Source organism: Cygnus atratus, chromosome 17, assembly GCF_013377495.2.
Source record: "Cygnus atratus isolate AKBS03 ecotype Queensland, Australia chromosome 17, CAtr_DNAZoo_HiC_assembly, whole genome shotgun sequence".
NCBI lineage: Eukaryota > Metazoa > Chordata > Aves > Anseriformes > Anatidae > Cygnus > Cygnus atratus.
This window is the reverse complement of record NC_066378.1, coordinates 2,294,189-2,313,196: the sequence shown is the minus strand read 5'-3', so window position 1 is coordinate 2,313,196 and position 19,008 is coordinate 2,294,189. Positions and strand designations below refer to the sequence as shown.

General features: G+C 42.6%; 2 protein-coding genes across 2 annotated transcripts in view; one reads left to right on the top strand and one right to left on the bottom strand.

The window, feature by feature from the left end:
• Window positions 1-264: 264 nt before the first annotated feature.
• SPRING1 (SREBF pathway regulator in golgi 1) lies at window positions 265-6,975 on the bottom strand. The gene is made up of 5 exons (XM_035556577.2): window positions 6,666-6,975; window positions 5,970-6,126; window positions 4,547-4,698; window positions 3,905-4,018; window positions 265-2,604 (listed from the first exon to the last, which is right to left on the bottom strand). Exons 1-5 carry the CDS (start codon window positions 6,774-6,776, stop codon window positions 2,521-2,523), a joined length of 618 nt encoding a protein of 205 aa, XP_035412470.1. The 5' UTR covers window positions 6,777-6,975; the 3' UTR covers window positions 265-2,520.
• Window positions 6,976-6,991: 16 nt separating this feature from the next.
• Window positions 6,992-19,008, top strand: part of RNFT2 (ring finger protein, transmembrane 2) — a 31,125-nt gene continuing 19,108 nt past the window's right edge. The window contains exons 1-7 of the mRNA XM_035556579.2: window positions 6,992-7,133; window positions 7,485-7,673; window positions 9,610-10,099; window positions 12,878-13,356; window positions 14,500-14,576; window positions 16,111-16,211; window positions 18,756-18,909. Of these exons, the coding sequence (XP_035412472.1) occupies window positions 10,017-10,099; window positions 12,878-13,356; window positions 14,500-14,576; window positions 16,111-16,211; window positions 18,756-18,909 (894 nt within the window). The 5' untranslated portion in view covers window positions 6,992-7,133; window positions 7,485-7,673; window positions 9,610-10,016. The remainder of the gene's footprint in view (window positions 7,134-7,484; window positions 7,674-9,609; window positions 10,100-12,877; window positions 13,357-14,499; window positions 14,577-16,110; window positions 16,212-18,755; window positions 18,910-19,008) is intronic.

Here is a 19,008-nt window from a genome sequence, read left to right as displayed (position 1 = left end):
TATCTTCAAGGCAAGAAGCAATCCTTTGCATTCCATTCCCTGCTTGGTCCAGTTTTGTAAAAGCCCAGGTTTTTTCTGTGCACCATGGAGAGAAGCATGCTCTTTCCTGAAATTGAAGTGAGAAGTTTCCCATTTGCCTCTACCTCCTTGCCTTTATTCCACTTATTCAAGTTCAGTGTCCCTCTCTACTCCACTGCATTCTTCAAGTCTCCATTTTACTACAGGTGCATTGTAGTTCCAGAAAAGACACGAGTACAGACACTATTTTGGAACACATACATTTTTAATGATTTACCATATAGCATAGACAATTTGAACAGCTTGACAACCAGGGAGGGAAAATGCAGTTTCTGTCCCAGTGAATGGACAATGGTCACAATGCATTTCTGATCACATCCTGTTTCTCTGAAAGGGAAAGGGGCCAGGAATGCCTACTAACATTCCCTGAATTAGGTTGGTTCTTATGATTTCTCACAATTACTGCTTCAAGCAGTGGTATCACCAGCTAAAGAATTAATAAGTTGGAAAAGAATGAAAGAAGAAGCCATCCGTATCTTGATCTTAGTGCAACAACATGAAGTGCTGGCGTACTTCTCAGTAGGAAAGATAGTACCAACCTGGTGGTCTTTCCTGAGAAAGCCAGTTATAAAATTCTGGAACAGGGGCAAAGATTCTGTTTAACACTGAAAAGAGAAGTGAGTAACCTCTGCTACCTGCTCAAGACAGTATTTCACACCGTGCCTTCACACTGCACCATGTCTGCTGCAGCAAGTTGCCATAGGATGGCAGCAAAGGGGAGACAGATTTCCAGCTGGATAAACTGCTAACACTAAAGCTTTTGCAGAAACAGGATTTTCAAGAGAATCTGCTGATGGGAATCATTATCTCACTTGATGACTTTTGGAAAAGAACAATAAAAACAATGCAAGTGTATTTTATCAGATGGCTGATAACACTTGTTTATATCACATCTAATTTTAACTAGACGCACATGAGAATATCCTGCAACAGCATTGTACGGATATCTTTTGCCACTGTGCTTGTTTTTTCTTAATAAAGCCTCTGTAGATTGTTTTATTTCAGTCAGGGAACAGGAAGTATCAGTTTAAACAAGCATACATAAAGTCAAAATCAGAAGTGCCCTAGCTGGACGGAGATGGCTAGGGCAAAAACAAGGGAAATGAGGCTCTGCATAGAAAAGAACAGCCCAGTTTTGTCTAGCATTTGGGCTTCACATAGCAACATGTGGAGAGAGCACAAATTTAGTCAACATCTTACAGGTTTTCTACCTGTATTGAGCAGCCTTACTTAGGAGGGAAACAAACTGAGATTTTAGACTATAGGAAACTGGGAGAACCAACCCTGCTCTACTGCCATTCTGATCAGGCTGAAATTTCAGAATAGCAAGTATGTCAAACAGCAAGTCAAAATACCCTGATGGTTTAACTGAACTCATGCAACACGGTTGTCCTCAGAGGGCTTGCACCACGTTCTGACATTCTACCATAATTACTTTTGTGTACAAGGGCATCATTAAACTGGGATCCTAGAACAACTCCACCCTTTTGCCTCCTGCACAACCAGGAGTGAAGTATAATTGAATTACCAAGGCCTGAACAAGTTCAAGCAACTAAATTTTCAGTGCTTCCTGTGAGAAAGTAGACTAGCAGAGAGCTGTTTACAAGGCTAAGACTCCTCTTCGAGGAAACCTTCGCAGAGTACTAAGGAAAGCACTTACAGACAAACGTCCCATCCTGGGCAGATCCCTGCTCTTCTCTCATGCTATGGGACTTTGACAGAGTAACAACTCCATTGGAGTTCTGAATGCTTTAAATTCACTAAGAGGAACATAAGCTCTATAGCAATGAATCCCAATAAAAATCCTTTTGACTAAGGAGGAAAAACACCAACCCATTTTAGTCAGGATGTAAAATATCCTTTCTACCTGATAGAAAGAAACAAGGACTGAAAGGCATCAACAACTAGCTATGCAAAGCATCAATACTTTCAGCTAGTAATCCGTATAAATTGAATAAATAATTCATAATTACCTATGTAGCATACACCATGCATATCAGAAAAGTAGTCCAGAGAAAGAAGCACAACAGGCATGCTTTACCCTCTAGAAGCAAGAATCCTCTCATTATTACTGTCATTCTGGAAAGTCTCTGGACTGCAGAGACAACTCAACCTACAGGTACAGCTGCGAAGCTACATTAGATTTTTTTCTTATGATATTTCATAGATCCACTCCATGCATCCTAAAACACTAGCTGTTGTAAGAATTACTCAAAGAATGCCCTTCCAGTGCTCTAAAGCAGGTGCATAACATCAACTGAAAAAAGCAAGATTCAAGTCCACAGAACTTAAGTCCCTTGCTTACACTGTACACCTCCTGGGTTTGCCGCCAGAAACATCATAAACTATTTACACCGAGGCTCTTGTAAAGCAACAGCTGTTGTCTTGCTTTTGGATCCCAGTCTCCAGTTCCTTCCCCTTGTTGTTTAGATCACGCAGCTTTCAAACAGGCAGCAGCTCTGGGGGATATTCGCCATAGCAGTATTTTGCAATTGGATCTCTATAGGTGTTTTCATGCTGCACACTCTGTTGGGAAGAGGAGGAGAAACCTTAACAATACACACGTATTGAAACAATACAAACCTTCGCTGAGGGTCAAAACCCAGAGTGTTTGTGTGTATGCAAAAAAGCTCCCAAACTCTTCTGGAGTCAAACAACACTGCAGTCCCAACATATATGAACACAGCTGCTACATTACAGCATTTTCATGTTGAACCATAACCAGAAATTCATTTCCTGAAGACTACCCAAGTTAAGTGAGATCATATTCGGCGTACCAAAAAGTTATCTATGCTTAGGAAATTGAATAGGGCAGAGCTAGGTTCTTTTCAGTTGTGGCCAGTGGCAGGACAAGAGGCAATGGGTAGAAACTGAAACACAAGAGGTTCCCTCTGAACATCAGTAAACACTTCTTTACTGTACAGATGACTGAGCAATGGAACAGGTTGCCCAGAGAGGCTACGGAGTTTGCCTCCTTGACGGTATTCAGAAGCCATCCAGTCATGGTCCTGGGTAACTGGCTATAGGTGGCCCTGCTTGAGCAGGGTGTTGCACCAGATGACCTCCAGAAGGTCCCTTCCAGCCTCAGCCGTTCTGTGATACCATAAAGTGTCCTAAACAAGCAAGGCATGAAATTGCTCCTGAAAATTTGTGCTCGATCCTGAAAAAGTGCTCGATTTTGGTAAATAAAACTAGAGATCAGATACTGTGGGTAAAAATAGCTTTGGAGACATTTGGAACTACAGCCTTTATTTGCAACTCATCCCTTTAGATATATTAAGTAATCAAGCTGCGTGACGTCTCCGTCTGCATTTTCTAAGAGGTCCAATACTCACTTAGACCAAAACTTCTGATAAAAATCACCGCGTCTGTAATGGGTAACAGAAGTTCACCTCTTCTTAAAAAGCAAAAAAATATTACAACACACCTTTTGTTTGAGTGGCTATGCAGATAGCTGCAGATGGTAAAGCTAAAAACAAAACAGCAGGTAAATAGCATCTCTGAAGCTACTAGAAACAAGTCACATTGGTCTCATCCTTATGAGATCTTCACCACTCATTAAACTCAGCGGGTCTTCTCAGTTTAGCACCTCTTTTCTAAAGACACGCTAACCGACTCATCCTGCTGTAAATGTATGCTCTGGTCTTCACTTACTGTTGTTACTATTTCACCTTACAAATCCGAAAATTGCCCTCAGATGAGCTCTCAGCCATAGCTTCAGAGTTTGAGAAAGTGCCCATATGCATGCAAGCAAAACAGACCAACTATTCTTAGAACCAAGCGCACTTTTCCTTTTTCGAGCCCTGGACATGTACTAGTGGCTTACCTGTGATGAAGTCCTACATTTCGCCAGACACAACTCAAAACGATCTTCGACTGCCATGAAGAGGTTTTGGAAAGCAATAGCTGCCCGGTTCAAGAAACGCTCCAGAAGATGTTGCTAAAATAGCAGAAAAACAACAAAATAAGACTTTAATTCAACAAAGAGTAATCAAAACCCACCTTAATCTACACAGCTCAAATTTCAGAGGAATAGCAAGAAACTCCGCTTGGATGTTTTAAGAAGCACTGAAAGGTCAACATCATGAAACTCCAGTAGTAAGAGAATCTAGAGGAGCCTTACACTGCGCTTGGCTGACAGAATACACAAAGTACTAACCACACAACTGATACCGTCTGGAACAGCTTTTCTACAATCGCTTCCCTTCAGCGATTGTAATTCCACTGAAGCTGAAATACTCTGCAGAGTTCCCAGTACTTCCTCCTCTCAAAAGTGGGAAGAATGGATTTTTTTTTTTAAAAAGCTTTTATTTATAGCTTGCCACATGTTCCTTGCAGGCTTTTCTCATCCTTCCAAGACAAGGAATTGTCTCCTCTAAGGAAAGAGCTCCTGACAAACAAGTGTTTTTAGCCACAAAGGAACCCGACCAACTGAGAACACCTGAAAAGCCAAAGAAAGTCTGTGCACCTTGTTGGGCTGCAGGCAACAGGAAACACAGTACTCATACACACTACAGCAGCCGTTGGGAAGGCAGCTGTCACAGCTGTACAGCTTTGTGCTGGGCACGTTGACGTTACAACAGCCATTGACCAGTAAGTCCTTCCTCTCACAGATGTAGCCTGAAAAACAAAAACAAAAACAACAGTAAGAACTGTGAAGACTTTATACATTTTTATATTCCTTTATGCATTCCATAGAAATGCTATAGGAAGAAACAGATTACTTGACAGTTTTATCATTTAGTTTGTGATTGTCCTCAATTTAACTGAAGTCCTAAGTAGCAATTCTTCGACATGGCACGTGGACATAGAGCTGAGTTTTACAGCAGCCTGGTGTTATCTGCACAACTGTTATGCACCTACATTAGTATAGCATATATAGCATCATTCTTTAAATGCCTAATATTCTAGTTCTTATTTCTTTTTAGTATAGTTTATTGTTACGACTGGAAGGGGAAAGGACAAGCGTGGTGATTGTACTGGAAAAAGACTTTGACATGTTCTTTTAACTAGCCTGTTACCTGGATAACTCTTTACAGTTCACTATGACGAAGAGACTGTTTAATCCACACAGAGGAGCTGTAATACTCACTGTTTATAGGAGCCCTTAATAGTGTATAAGCAGAGAGTATTTCCTTATAGAAGTTGTACTACCACAGAGTTAGACTGTGGAAGATATCACTGATCTTAGAGACCTTGGTGAATCATCAGTGAGTGTTAACTCAGGCAGTGCTCAATTTTAATATTTACATAAGTCACAAAAGATGTGATGATTTTTCCTACAGCCTTTCATTTCTGGTTAAGAACAGCCCACTACTTGAGCAACAAGAAGCACTTGTCCATGGCAGGAAAGGTTCCACACACTGAAAACACGTAGTTAGCTTGAGAACCTGCAGCAGAGAGATCCTTGGGTTTACAAGGGTCAGATGAGCTTGCTAGCTGTGACTGAGCACTAATTATAGCAATCCTGACTTGCGTTCATGCAAGGCCAGTCAGGTCTCCCTAACACACCTGCCAGCAGGAACACACTGCAGGGAGATACAAACAGCTCTGCAAGCAACCACACTAAGTTCAGCAGGACTCAAGGTTTAGGTGTGGTGTAAAGGCACCTGGGGTTTGCTGAATCTGAGGTGGTCCTGCAAACAGTACAGCCATGCCCGCAAGGTACTGTGCCTCAGCTGGACCCAAGCCTGCTGTGCACAAAATCAGATCAGCAGTGTCTGCAGCCACAGCAAAACTAACACAGTCTGACCATAGCAACGCCAACAGCTGTGGCTCTACAGTAACAAAGCAGTAATAAGGAGCAGTTGTTGCTTGGAAGCCCCATCAGCGGAGAGGCAAGAGCATTCAGCACCGCAATACGCAGAACCAGTTCTTGGTGTTAAGCATACCCAGTTCATCTGTGATGAGAAGCTTCCCCTGAACAGAATTCCTGCACTGGTTGCTCAGATGGCTGCTGTTCCCTGAGCTGAACTGGTCCTTCCACAGGATCGGCTGCTCGTGCTCTTGCACTTGGAGGAGGTTGCGATCTCTCACCGTCCTTTCTTCCTGCAAGGAAAGGCAGCAATGCAACCAAACGCACACGTTCCTTAAAAATACCCAGCAGTTTTAAATTCCACGGCGCAGGAAACTCAAATGTCAATGGAGCACGCAACATACTACTTGCTTTCTTTTGCTACACGCAGCGTAAGAACAACATAACCCAATAAAATGAGGGGATGCAAGCTCACCACAGGCTCAGCTTTCACAGCTGGACTCAGTCGCTGTAGCTACCAAAGGGGCACATAGTGTATTAAATAGTTGTAGATGCACATGTTTCTTTGCAGAGTGCTTTGCTAGGGGAATTACAGCTTACAAAACAGAGCACAGCAGATCAAGTCCCTGCAAGATTTTCTTCCAGGCCAGGTTCCAAAACACCGCTGTTGTTAACCACTGCACTTGGTTAAACCCCGAGCTTTTCAAAGCTCCCCTCTTAGCAATCCCCCCCGTACTTTTAGGGCAGCGCTGCAGGGGCTCTCCGATCGCTCCGGGGGGGCTCTGTCCCACACCCCCTCCAGCAGGACGCGGCCGGGGAGGGAAGCACTGACCTGCTTGAAGGTGCTGCTGAGGAAATAAACGAGGGAGAGCCCGAAGACGACGCCGAGCACCCAGCGCTTCCGCAGCAGCCGCCGCCACAGCAGCGCCCCGCAGGGCACCATGGCGCTCAGCCGCCCGCCGCCCGCGGGCCGCGGCAGCACCGGGCCGGGCCCCGCATCCCCGCCTGCGGCTCGGGGAAGGAGGGGGGGAAGGACGGGAGCGGGGAGGGCGGCGGGGATGGCGGAGCCCCCCGGTGAGGCCCAGCCGCTTCCGCCGGCGGAGAGGCGGAAGCCGCGGCCGGGCGTGCGCTGAGGGGGCGCGGCCGCAGCGCCAGGGCGGCCCCGGGGCCGCTCGGCAGGGAGCGGGCTGCGTCCTGCGGGGCCCGGAGCTCAGCCCCCGGTTCCTGCCTCCTCAGCCCCCGGTACCTGCTTCCTCAGTCCCCAGGTACCTGCTTCCTCGATCCCCGGCCCAGCTGGGAGGTAAAGGCCTGGCCTGTGGATACGTGTGTATGCATACAGCTGTATTTATAGGCATACATCTGTAGGTATTATATACTATAGCGTTTGTATTGGTTTAATCTCTCTGTATACATGCTTTTCCATGTATATTAATTTATTTCTTACATGCACGTCACAAAGGCTGATCGCAGCCCAGCAGGTGCCCGGGGAATGGCGGTGCACTGATCCCTGAGGAGAGCGGCCGCATTGGGTGGCGAGCCTTCAGGGACTGCAGCACCGAGGTGCTGCTCCTCGCTGCCTTTCCCAAGGAGACAGAAAGGTGAAACTCTCTGTGCTGTGGTGAAAATGATTCTGTGTGTGTGCTTCTTACAGGTGCGCCTGTTTGAGCGCTGTGATCCAGGTGCTTTACACTCAGCTGGCTGGGAGGCCCTGTGATGAGTTTGCAAGTTGGACCGTGTCTGGAGTATCTGAAGGATTCGGTGTGGAAGGTGTTCGCACCCTCTTGAGCTGCCCTGTCTCCCACTGTGGCACCTTACACCTCTGGTTAAACCTGTTGTTCAGGTACTGTCAAAGTGTCCAACTGGTGAAAGATGAAAACCCCTAATCCGGAGAAAATGTAATCATTCGGTACTGAAGCTGAGTGCCTTTTGGAACAATGTCCCCTTAAATTGTATCTGACCTTAAATTTGTGGGACTTCTGGATGTAATACATAAGTTTACATCTTATGAAGTCCCATGTCTTTAGTACTTAACATTAACGTCACAGTCCCTTTAATAGCTGATGACAAAAGAACAAGTCTTTCCCCACATAGTTGTGTGACATTTTAAAAGCTGTTTTCACCCCATATTGCAGTCTAGTAGACTTCTAATGGTTTGGAAGGGAGTGAAGGATTTTCCAAGTTTCAAAGTTATCTCTGCACCGACTTCTGCTCAGCTTGTAGCCTGGGAAGGCTGGCAGATTTCTTTATAAGCAGTGACGCCAGCGTTGTTCATAGGTAGGACAACTTCGCCTGCATGGGTGAAGGCATGGAGCCTTGACCGTTTAATCATATCTTAATTATTGTTTTGGTTAAAAGGGGGATAAAATTATATACTCAGTTAACAGAGATACTGTCAGGTGAGAATTAGATAACACCGCAGGGAAAATGTAAAAGCTCCCTGGAGAACTATGAGTTGTCAATACAAAGGCAGCCCTAAAAAAAAATCTGGGAGAGAAGTCTCATATATATTTTTTATTTTATGAAACTTACAAATACTTGTAAAACAAAATTTGGCCCTGAAAACACAATCTAAATTGAAACATATATCTAGAGATTAAAAAATAGTTTGAAGTTACAAGATCAAAATTCTTATTTAGGAGAGTGTTGGTAACTTATGGTATCCGAAAACTTTGGTGAGAATTAGAGTTCTGGTACTCTTGGTGGCTACCTGTATCTTCTCCATAAAATGTGTTAAAAGTTACGTTCTTCCTGCCATATGTGATTGTCCCAAATTTTTATTTGCTTGTGTGTATTTTATTTACATGTCTATATTTATATTAACTGTCAAAGGGATGTCTAAAGTTGGTGTCTCATATTAAAAGCTTGACATTTTCTATCACCTACGACTCAAATCCTGTGTTGTTCCAGTTCAGCCCACCTGATGAGGGTCTTGAAGATCAGATGGTGCAAGCCAAGCGTCTTTCTCTTTTTTGTAAACATTAACATTTCTTGTCATCGTTTTAAAAGTTCAATACAGTTTAGCTGTGTGATTTATGGATACAGGGCTGCACAGTTATTTATGTATACATATACTCATATATACACGAATTACATGGATTCATGCCATATAAAATGCTATAAATAATGTTATCGCTTTTGATATCCGGAAGTATTTAAAGTCTTTTACATTTTTATTCAGTAGCTATTTTAGTCTAAAGCTGAGTAGGATCAGATTTATGTATTTAAACGATCTCTTTCTAAATCTTCTATGATGTGCCTGTAGGAATGTGCACAAATCACTTGCAAAAATTGCCCGTGCCTCAGGTTTTATATGAGTGAGACACCCTTACACTGTGTAAGACCGTTTGTCAGGTACTGTGTGCTATGCCTTGATGGTTTTCTGTTCTTTTTTGCTTTTGAATGATCTTGATTTTTAAAACTGTAATGTGTTGGAGGTTGTTGCCCTAAAATTAGCCATTTGAAAGCAGAGATTTAAATAACTAAATAAAGAATTTCTCTCCTTGTCCTAGTAAAAGGTCCTGAAGTTAATACAACTTCAAAGCTTTTTATTTCCTGTTCCAGACCTTACTTTATTTTTGCTGACAGTTCCAGAATGAATGGGACAAGAACACATGGTCTTTTGCACATGTGGATATCATTTGTGGCCATTGTGCAGAGTTTGCTAATGGCAATCTGTGGTTTAAAAGGAAGGGGATGCCTGTTTAAAAAAATATTGTCATGCCTTGATTGTATTTTTTTCAATAAAAATGTTTATACATTCTTTTTTTTTCCTTCAGTTTAGCTCTTTATTGCCCTGGAAGTTTCTTCAGAAGAGGAGGAATGCATTTCATTTGCAGAGAGCATATGTTGATTCATGTGTCACATCTAGAGCTACTCAGTCAGATGTCCTGAAGTTCCTGTCGGAGACCATGCCATCATACCTGTGTACTCTACTTGTGACTGCAACATGCTACAGAAGGGGATCTGACTCATGCCTGCCCTGCTTGGAGACCTGTTTGTGAGCGCTCCTGTTTGCCATTTGGAAGTTGCTTCTTCACAAGTGTACTACATAACAATTGCAAGCTTCTCTTCCAGAGAAGCCAGTGATTTACTCCAGCCATGTCACTAGCTGAAGGGGTTTCACAGCCCTCTGACTCTGTGGACCTTTGTTAGTCACACTGAGAACTGGTGACCTACAACGTTAATGTTGAGCGTGTTGTGTTTTAAGGTTTTGAGGAAAATGCAGAGACGGCATAGCAGCAACACTGACAACGCTCCTCCTGAAAGGTAAATCTTTTTCCTTCCTTTTTCCTATGTTTTCCTCTCCAGGTGGCAAAGTTCTGATTTAAGCGTATGGTGTGTTTCATGGTAAGTTTTAGAAGACAAAAGCTCAGAAGTGAGAAAAACATAGACTTCCTCATCCTGTGCATGTAATATGGCCAGGCTTTCTGCTTGGGTTTAGGGACAGATTTACTTTTCTCCTTCACGTCAGTTATTGACTGCTGCCGACAACAGTGTTACAGGTTTGATGATCCAGTATGGCACATGTGGGGACAGCTGGCTTAGTAAAGGCAGGATGTTTTAGAGCTCTAAGAGCTCTAGAAGTGCAATCCATGGCACAGTCCTGCGGGGATATTGAGCGCTATCAGTCTGAAAGGGTCAATCGGTATGAACAGAGCCTGTATATACTGCTGTTACACAGTATTTTATAGAGATTTAGGATGATTCTTTACATCATCCTAGAATCTGTATCTAGCTTTGCGTATGTGAATAGTTAGAAGCAGAATACTGCTAATTCATTTCTGTAATTATAACATCAGCAAGGGAGGCTTGCCACTCTTGTTGTTCTGGTACTAAATACTCCCTTGTGCTTTCCCAGAGTTAGTGCTTGACTTTTTTTCTTTCAATTTTTTTTCTTCTAAAGAAGAAACTAATCTAATTACTGAGACAAAGATGGAACTAACAAATTTCATTGCTCTGGCTCAGCTGAGATTGTAAGTGAAAGATCTGGATCATAAGCAGTCACTTAGTATTTCTTAGTGGTTTTACAGGTAGAGGGGAAGCTTGATGTCGTGACCACTTTTACCACAGCGCCATTCTTAATTTGAGGGCAAAAGAAAAGCATCTTCAACTTGTTCTGTGTGATGCCACCCAAGCCTCAGTGCAGTCTATGGCTTTTTATCAACAGGCAAGTCTGGGCCTTGAGAAGCACATCAGATGTATTTTGCACCTCTCATATGTAATGTAGAGCTTCTTGAGACTACAAACTTGTAAGACACTTTGGGATCTGTTTGAACAGTTAAAAATATTCAGGGTACGTATCTGTTACTGAGTGCAAAAGATGCACAGGGTAATATCGACTGGTCTTTATAAATACTTTTTTTAACAGAGTAGATACATGCCAGTAACATGACTGAAGGTTTTCTAACTGTAGAATGAAATTCTTTTGCCACTGACGCTGTGGTCTTCACTTTGGTTGACTTCATCAGACTCAGAATTTCATCTGTGTATATTTGTTTTTAAATATGTGCTTGATAAATTCCTTCCTGCTGAAAGCATAGTCGTGTATCCTGGTAGTATTGTTGCAAACAATACTTTTGTGTTTGTCTGTAACACTGAGTTCCACCCAATGTGTTTGTTATGTTCCCAGACGTAAGTACAGATCTGTCACATTATGTCCCTGTCTTGTGTATACATCCCTGAGTTGTAATGTTAGGTGTAAAATTCAAAATCTGTTGATGAATATTTTGAACCAAGGAAAGGTGTGCCAAGTCTTGTTGACTTGATTCCTTGCTGGAGCCTGTGGAGAGATGCTGGGAATGGGCTGTAGCTATAAAAAGCCTTATTAGGAGTTTACTTAGTAGGAAGGTTGGCCCAGAGAGATTTGAAGCTATCTCCAGAGTCAGATGAAAGGCAGTGCTCTGTGCCCTGTAAGATGCCTGGGGAGGTTCTTGAGCCCATGGGAGAGGGAGGGTTAAGGGCCCTGTATGTGCCTCCATGTGCTGTCTCAGCTTGTGACCACTGTTTCTAAAGTTAGACATCTCCAAGGCTTAAAACCAAGAGAGACCTGGAGCTCTGCAACATGCCTTATTTGCGGGCTATGCCTCTTGCTGCACATTATTTATTCTTTACTATTCTTTTGCAAATTAGAGAGATATTTGCTGCCTGCCAGGCATTTACTCCCTAATGGTTGTTTCTACCTGTTACATATATTGTTGCCTTTCGTCCAGATTTTCCATGTGTTCATTTCAGTACCACAGGACTGAATTCAAGTGAAGAAAGCATATTTTCTTCTGGTATTAGGATGAAGATATTTAAGACTTTCTTTTGGAATCTGGCTGTAATCTATCCAACAAGCTTAGTAAAGAATCAGTGCCAGACCTAATTCTGCCCAGTGCCCAGTAAACTGAGTACCTCCATGCCCATTTTGCTGAGAATATCAAAATAAAACAATTTTTCTGTGATCCATCAACACATCCTTATTAATATTTGTTGGAACAGGGACACACAGGCAGCTTGCAACACTTCTCTTCCCCAGCTGACTCTCTCATTTGTGTTATTCATCAGTGGGCAAGTATTGATCATCCCTAAATAGAAGATCTTGGAGGTAGATCCTTTCCCTAAGGTAGCCTGATTAATTTGTATGTATATAATGTGTCCTGTCTTGGTTGCACTGTGTAAATTTACATGTTTTTATATATGTTTTCTTTAAATATTGAAATCGTTATTGAAGATGTTGAATTTGATACTAGATGTGTTATATATATGTCTCCTCCAAAAGTAAAGGGAGTGTTTGGGAACTCTGATCCTCAGATGAAGGAACTGGTGTATCTTGATCAGTGCTTTAGAAATACTCTGATCTTATTTCAGGAGTCTGGTTACTGGTCTCCATTTCTGCAGCTGTGGCTTTCCAAACAGAGTGAAAAGCATCTGTTATCTGGAGACCTACATATTCTGGCAGTGCATGAAGAACTCTTAAATGATACAGTTGGGAGTGGTCTAAAAGACCAAGAAGTTCTGTGGCACTCATTTAATCACTTTTCTTTAATCTCCTTCCACTGCAGAAAACCGGAGCCAAACAGTCAGTTCTGAAACCAGCGTGGATGAAAGTGGAGTTTTTGAAAGTCTAAAGGCTGAAACTTCCTCACCACAACAGCTGTTCTCGGGCCTGGCAGGTATCCCATCGGGTACCATCACAGCCACGCCGTTCCAGTCAGGTTTGGTTCTGGGCTCTTCAGCGGGAGGTGGGGAAGTATTCATTCAGATGCCAACCCCAAGGGAGGAAGGAAGCGGTCGTACGGAAGGAGCCCCGTTTCACCACCGGCAGCAGTCGCATCATTTCCACCATGGCCATCACCGGGGTTCGTCCCTGCTGCACATGGCTGGGGGAGACCGCCACGGGCATGCAGAGGAAGGCAGTGACGAACAGGCTGGGACTCCAGCCCCAGCTCTTTCAGAGTTAAAAGCTGTGATCGGTTGGCTGCAGAAGGGACTTCCCTTCATCTTGATCCTCACAGCTAAAGTTTGTTTCCAGCATAAGCTTGGTAAGCACGTATCCTTTGTGGATTGTAAATGTATTAGAGGGTGGGTAGGAAGCTTTATCGTGCTGTGATGCCTGATGTGTATATCTCTGTGACAGTGTCTAGAGCTAGAGGTATTCTAGCATGAAGGGGACGTATTAAAACGCATGGGATAACTAACCAGCTCCACATCCTTTCACCCGACTTTCAGCACAAGCTGTTTTCATCTGTGTTAGTCCCATCTGTTTCCTATCCTGACAAGTGGGAGATCATTTTTGTACCTTTTCCTAATCTCTCCATGACATTCCTGTAGGGGCTGAGGATGTTACCAAGGCTTCCCACTCAGATCTCCCCCTACAAGAGGCAGAGAACTTACATTAGTGACTAGCAAAGGCTTCTTTGTAGCACAGAAGGTCTCATGGGGATGAGACACTTGTACAGCTGGAACGGGTAGTTGTGAGAACAAGCCAAACAGCATCAGCTGTTACATCTTACAGTCGAGATCTTCAGAGTTCCTTGAAGAGCTTGTCTATCCCAGTTTCTTTCATGGGACTTTCAGACCCTCAGAGGTCAAGTAAAATCCACTCATGTAATCCTTCTCTTACTGTGAAGTTTTATGTGTGGCATTCTGAGGATCCTTACTCATTTTGGGAGTAGTATGCTGAGATTGTCACAGGGAAGCCAATAATGCCTAAGTTTATGCTGCTTATAGCTGCCAGTATTCCCCAAAAGAGGCATTGATTCATTTCTGCAACATCTTGCTCTTTAAACCTGGTATCCTATATATATGGTTTTGATAGTGTGCCCTATAATCTAGGATGGGCTGAACTGCTGCTGTAATACTGTCTTCTAGCTGACTTCTGTTTGCACAGTGCAGCCACAGCTTGCAGCACTTCTGTTCTTTTTCAGCACAGAGCCTGCTGTTAGGACAGAGCTTCTGTATTTGGCTGGGTGGCAAGTGCTCACTACAGCAGCTTCATTTCAGTTTAGCTTGTATTTGAATTTTGAGTCCAGACTTCCCAGTTTCGGTTGTTTATTTTAATTCCTAGTGCATCCAGAATATGACCCAGTAATATTTTTCAAAGCTCAAGATGCTTATCAAATGACTTAGGACTGAAGATCCTCCTACCTGGCCTTTTTGTACTCTAACGGTGTCTTTTCCTGCAGGGATTGCTGTGTGCATTGGTATGGCCAGCACGTTCGCATATGCCAACTCAACACTCCGAGAACAGGTTGCTCTGAAGGTGAGTACAGCATCTTACTCTCTTTTGCTTCCAAGCGACATTGCTCTTTGTATACAAAATAATGTCTGTGCTGAAAATTCTTTTGCAATCTAGGGTTGAACAGCATTGTATGTATACAGATCTGTCAGAACAAGAGTACTGTGACAAAATCCTCACTTCCTCTGCCTACTTCTCCCCACTGATGCTCTCCCATAGTTTCCGTTCTGCACTTTTGTGAAAGTATGTCATAATAAAAGCAAGGGAGGAAGAGTTTGGAAGATTGTAATCTGCCTCTGGCACTGCGCTGGCAGCTTCTCTATGCCTCAGTTTCCCATTGTGTATAGCAGAGGTGCTGAAACCAATTTCACTAGTTAATAATGATATTGAATTTATTAACATTTAGATGTTCAGCTGAAGGATTTTGTAAATGTGTTACCTGTTAGTATCTTTAGAATTCTCTCTTGATTATATGTTTAGAATGTAATGAAACCAGATCTTTTCAGGTATCGTGATCTTCTTCAGTGTCATCCAGGTACTTCAACAGCACTAAAAGCACAAAAACAGATCTGCTTTTTTGACAAAATGACATGGGTGGTACGAGCATATAAGTACATATACCAGCAGCAGTAAAATAAATGTGATACAGTGCTAAACGAACAGATGAACTGCACAATCATGTAATAGATTGCTGTTGGCTTTCACTTTTCACCTCTGTCTTTCTAGCAGCATTAATCCTTCTGCTTTAAATCTCAACCTAACATCCCTGGCTGGTGAATAGCTACAAAGAGCTATATTCTTAATAAATCAGCCTGCAAAAAAAATGCTGTTTATTTTTTTTTTTCCCCTCCCAAGAGTAAAATTTACTCTTCAAAATTACGCTGGACCAAGACCCAGGACAAGATCTTCTGCCTTCCAACTTCCACCTATAATGTTCCTTGTGCTTTGAAAAGTAAAATTCTCGCTTCTTTTGACCTTTAATTATTTATTGAATCAAAAAAGCATGTCCTGGAACCTTCATGTATTCAGATAGCATTCGTATGTGCTGCATATAGTGATGGGTTATGCTATATTCGATTTGGCTAAGCCGTCTACTAAGTGACTATGGATTTATTTGTAAAACACCCATTTCACAAAGTGTCATTCCAGACAGGTGAAAGCTCAGAATTGTAGTACAATATATGGAACTGACTTTTTAACCTGTTAGTCAAGCTGCATTTTAAATATCAGGAGAACTTAGTTGTCCCAGGAAAAATCCCAACTTTGAGCATTGTGCTCTGCAAGCAAGGCTATCATTTTCACCAGTGTAATTCCATTAATTTCTCCGAAATTGCTTTATTTGAAAAGGTTAGGTGAGTGAGAGCCATTTCTGCTTTTGTTTGTAGTCTTTACCTCACAGCCTATTTGTGAGTCTTAGTCCTGTGTAAATAACTAATTACTGGATGCTTAATTGCGTATTTGTGTCTCCTGGGTTGGTCGTGCATTTTTCAGCAGTTAGAGGCTCAGTGCAACCCTTGAGACTTTGAATTTATCTTCTCTGCTTCTTTTTGTTGCTCAGGAGAAAAGATCAGTATTGGTTGTCTTCTGGATCCTGGCCTTTCTCACCGGAAACACCTTCTACTTGCTTTACACATTCAGCTCCCAGCAGCTGTACAACAGGTGAGCAAAATTTACATTGTACATGATGAAAGCAGGGAGAAAAAGGACTTCAGGTGTCTGCTGTCTTTGTTAGGTTTTTGTAATAGCTTTCATTGGAAGAAAAGAATGTGTGTCGCTTTTACCAGTGGGCTGTGCTCCTGTCAATAAAGGACATAACCAGGTCTGAATGGGCCAGCTATGATACACTACAGTTTCTGCTTGAAACATGTACACTTGCCACTTTCTCATGTATCAAAGGAGGACAGATACTTTTGTATATTTGGACTTCTAAATTTCCATTTTGACCACTGTGTCTGAACGTAAAGAGCAGATGTTGGAAGCAGATAAGAAATTGATCCACTGTTTTGACTTTTCATGTAATATTTTTTCTTTTCAGTCTATCCAGCTTTTAGTCTGTTACTGGAGATAAACTGGAGATAAAGTAGTAGTATTTTACCTCATTGTACTCAGGCTTGGAGGCATCTGAATCTGGTGTAATTAAGATAGTCTCCACTTTTAAATGCTGACAGAAGCAGTTCTCTGGTACAGAAAAGTTAGTATCCATGGATATGGCTCAGTACTATCCCTGCTCATTGTAAAGGAAGGATTAAATGACAAATAGGAAGCAAAGATACTTAAGCAAGGGGACCTTAGCAGAATAAATAAGAAGAAACAGAGAAATTATCAAACCTAGCTACTTGAGAAAGTAGTTCTGATACTACTAGTTAAAACCATATCGATTATCTTCCCAATTAAAATTCAGTCCCATTGAAGGCGACTTAGAAATTCAGACTGGAAATGTTTACTGGAAAATATACTGTGCATCATATGCATCAGTTGGGCTGTGGCTAGATGGCTCTTGAGTTGTTTTTTTTCTCTCATTTACTTCATTGCTTCTCAGCTTCTTCCCATCAATACTGTCTGTGCAGTGAAAGAGTCAGGGGTCCACAACCCTGGTACCTTTTGGAATTGTCCCTAACAATTTTGGGTTTGATCACTGGAAAGCAGTGCATGTAAATGCTTTCAGGAAAAGGGAGAGATGAGAAGTCTTGTATGTGTGGGTTAGAATGAGAGATAGTGAACTATGGGGTCGTATGCGGTTTGCGGGAGGGAATGGAAGAGAAGAAAGAGGCATGGCAGAAAGGCTTTAGAAAGTTTATTTGCACCACAGGGAAACAGTGTGGCTTTAGCAAGTAGGTTAAGGTTAAATGGATGAATGGCACAGTTTAAAATAAAAGATAGGTCTCCTAAAATAAAAGGGTTTCAGCAATTTGGGGCCATTCTTTTGGGGCCAAATTTTATGCACTGTTTAGGACATAGTTTATTAACTGGGAACAGTCTGGACAATGGCTTCACTGAAAAGTGCCATTCCTGCAAGTGATGTAGTGGTGCATGGTGTGCCATGCTTGGGCTAGTGGATCTGTTGCTTGCTGTGTGGGCACCTGTGCCCATGCACGAGGCAGGCCTGTGAGAAATAGCTGCTTTCATTTTGTTTTTCTCATCTGTTTTTCATTTCCTAATTTATTTACTTTTTGCTCATTTCTAGTGCACGAATAGTAGTAAAGTCTCTGATTCTGTTTCTGTTTGTAGGATTTAATTTTACCTGTTGTGCTGTGCCAGTGTTGTGAGTATTTTAAATTCATGCTCAGGCTTTTCATTCTGGGTTGGTTATCTTACCTTTCCATTTTTATTTCTTAAGTTTTTGCTTTCTACCATTAGGCTTTGGTAGGTAAATATCCTGAACAGGAATCCTATTTTTTCAGTCTGAGTAGGGTCCAGACCTCATGCTGCTCAGGTCAGTAGCTCCTGCCCATGGCTACATGAAGTTGTGCTGTCCTGGAGTCCCCTTCTTTAAAGGCCAAATGTTCAGCGCAGTCAATAGCATTATGTAAGGGATGCTACCTTTCTGGAGATTTGGTTCAGGTAAGAGCTGCTAACTAACACAGCCTAGTGAGCCACTGTTGGAGCATGACCCTCCTGAAGTTCTGACCTTTCTGCCAGAGTTCTGTCTAATACCACGCTTCCTTTGTCACCCGCTTGTTTCACATGCACGAGTAGCTTTAGAGACTGCTGCCCCTGAAATAGCTCTAGTCAGCCAGCCTTGGTGGAGAAAGACATGGTGGTCTTAAGTTGTCCGTGACTTTCCTCTTCGAAGACTACTGATGACTGAGACTTCAAGGGAAAAACCTTCACAGTCAGGCCTGAAAGAGCAAGCCTATGGACTAAAGGCACTGTGGTTAGACCAGAGGCTCTTTTCTGCTGTGGATTGTAGGTTTTGAAGATTGCAGTCTCAAAAACAGATTTTGTATGTGTTTGGGTCCTGTTTTCTGATAGTGGGCAAACCTGCTGACCTCAGTAGAAATGGGCAAGAACAGACAAAGTCAAGAGGCCCAGAGGAACCGTGGGACTAATTTGCATGTCTTATTCCTGTTGCCCCTGAGGACTTCACTGAAGTTCAGTGGATTTTCTAGGCCGTCTTTGGCCAGCAGTGGATAGAGCTGGTATCAAGAAGCCTAAGTGAGGTTCTCCTCATTGGTATTTGAACCTTGCTGTCATGCCTTTCAGCCTTATATTTCTGAAACCCAACCTTGAGAGACTGGACTTCTTTGACCTGATGTGGATCGTGGGGATCACGGACTTTGTGCTGAAGTATCTCACCATTGCATTGAAATGCCTAATTGTTGCCTTGCCTAAGATCATCCTAGCTGTCAAGTCAAAGGTAAGAGCCTGTTCTCTTCTGGATGTATGGATGTTTGTCTTTGATAATCTGATACCTTTACAATGTGTACAGACAGAAATGTGTGGAAGGACAAAAATA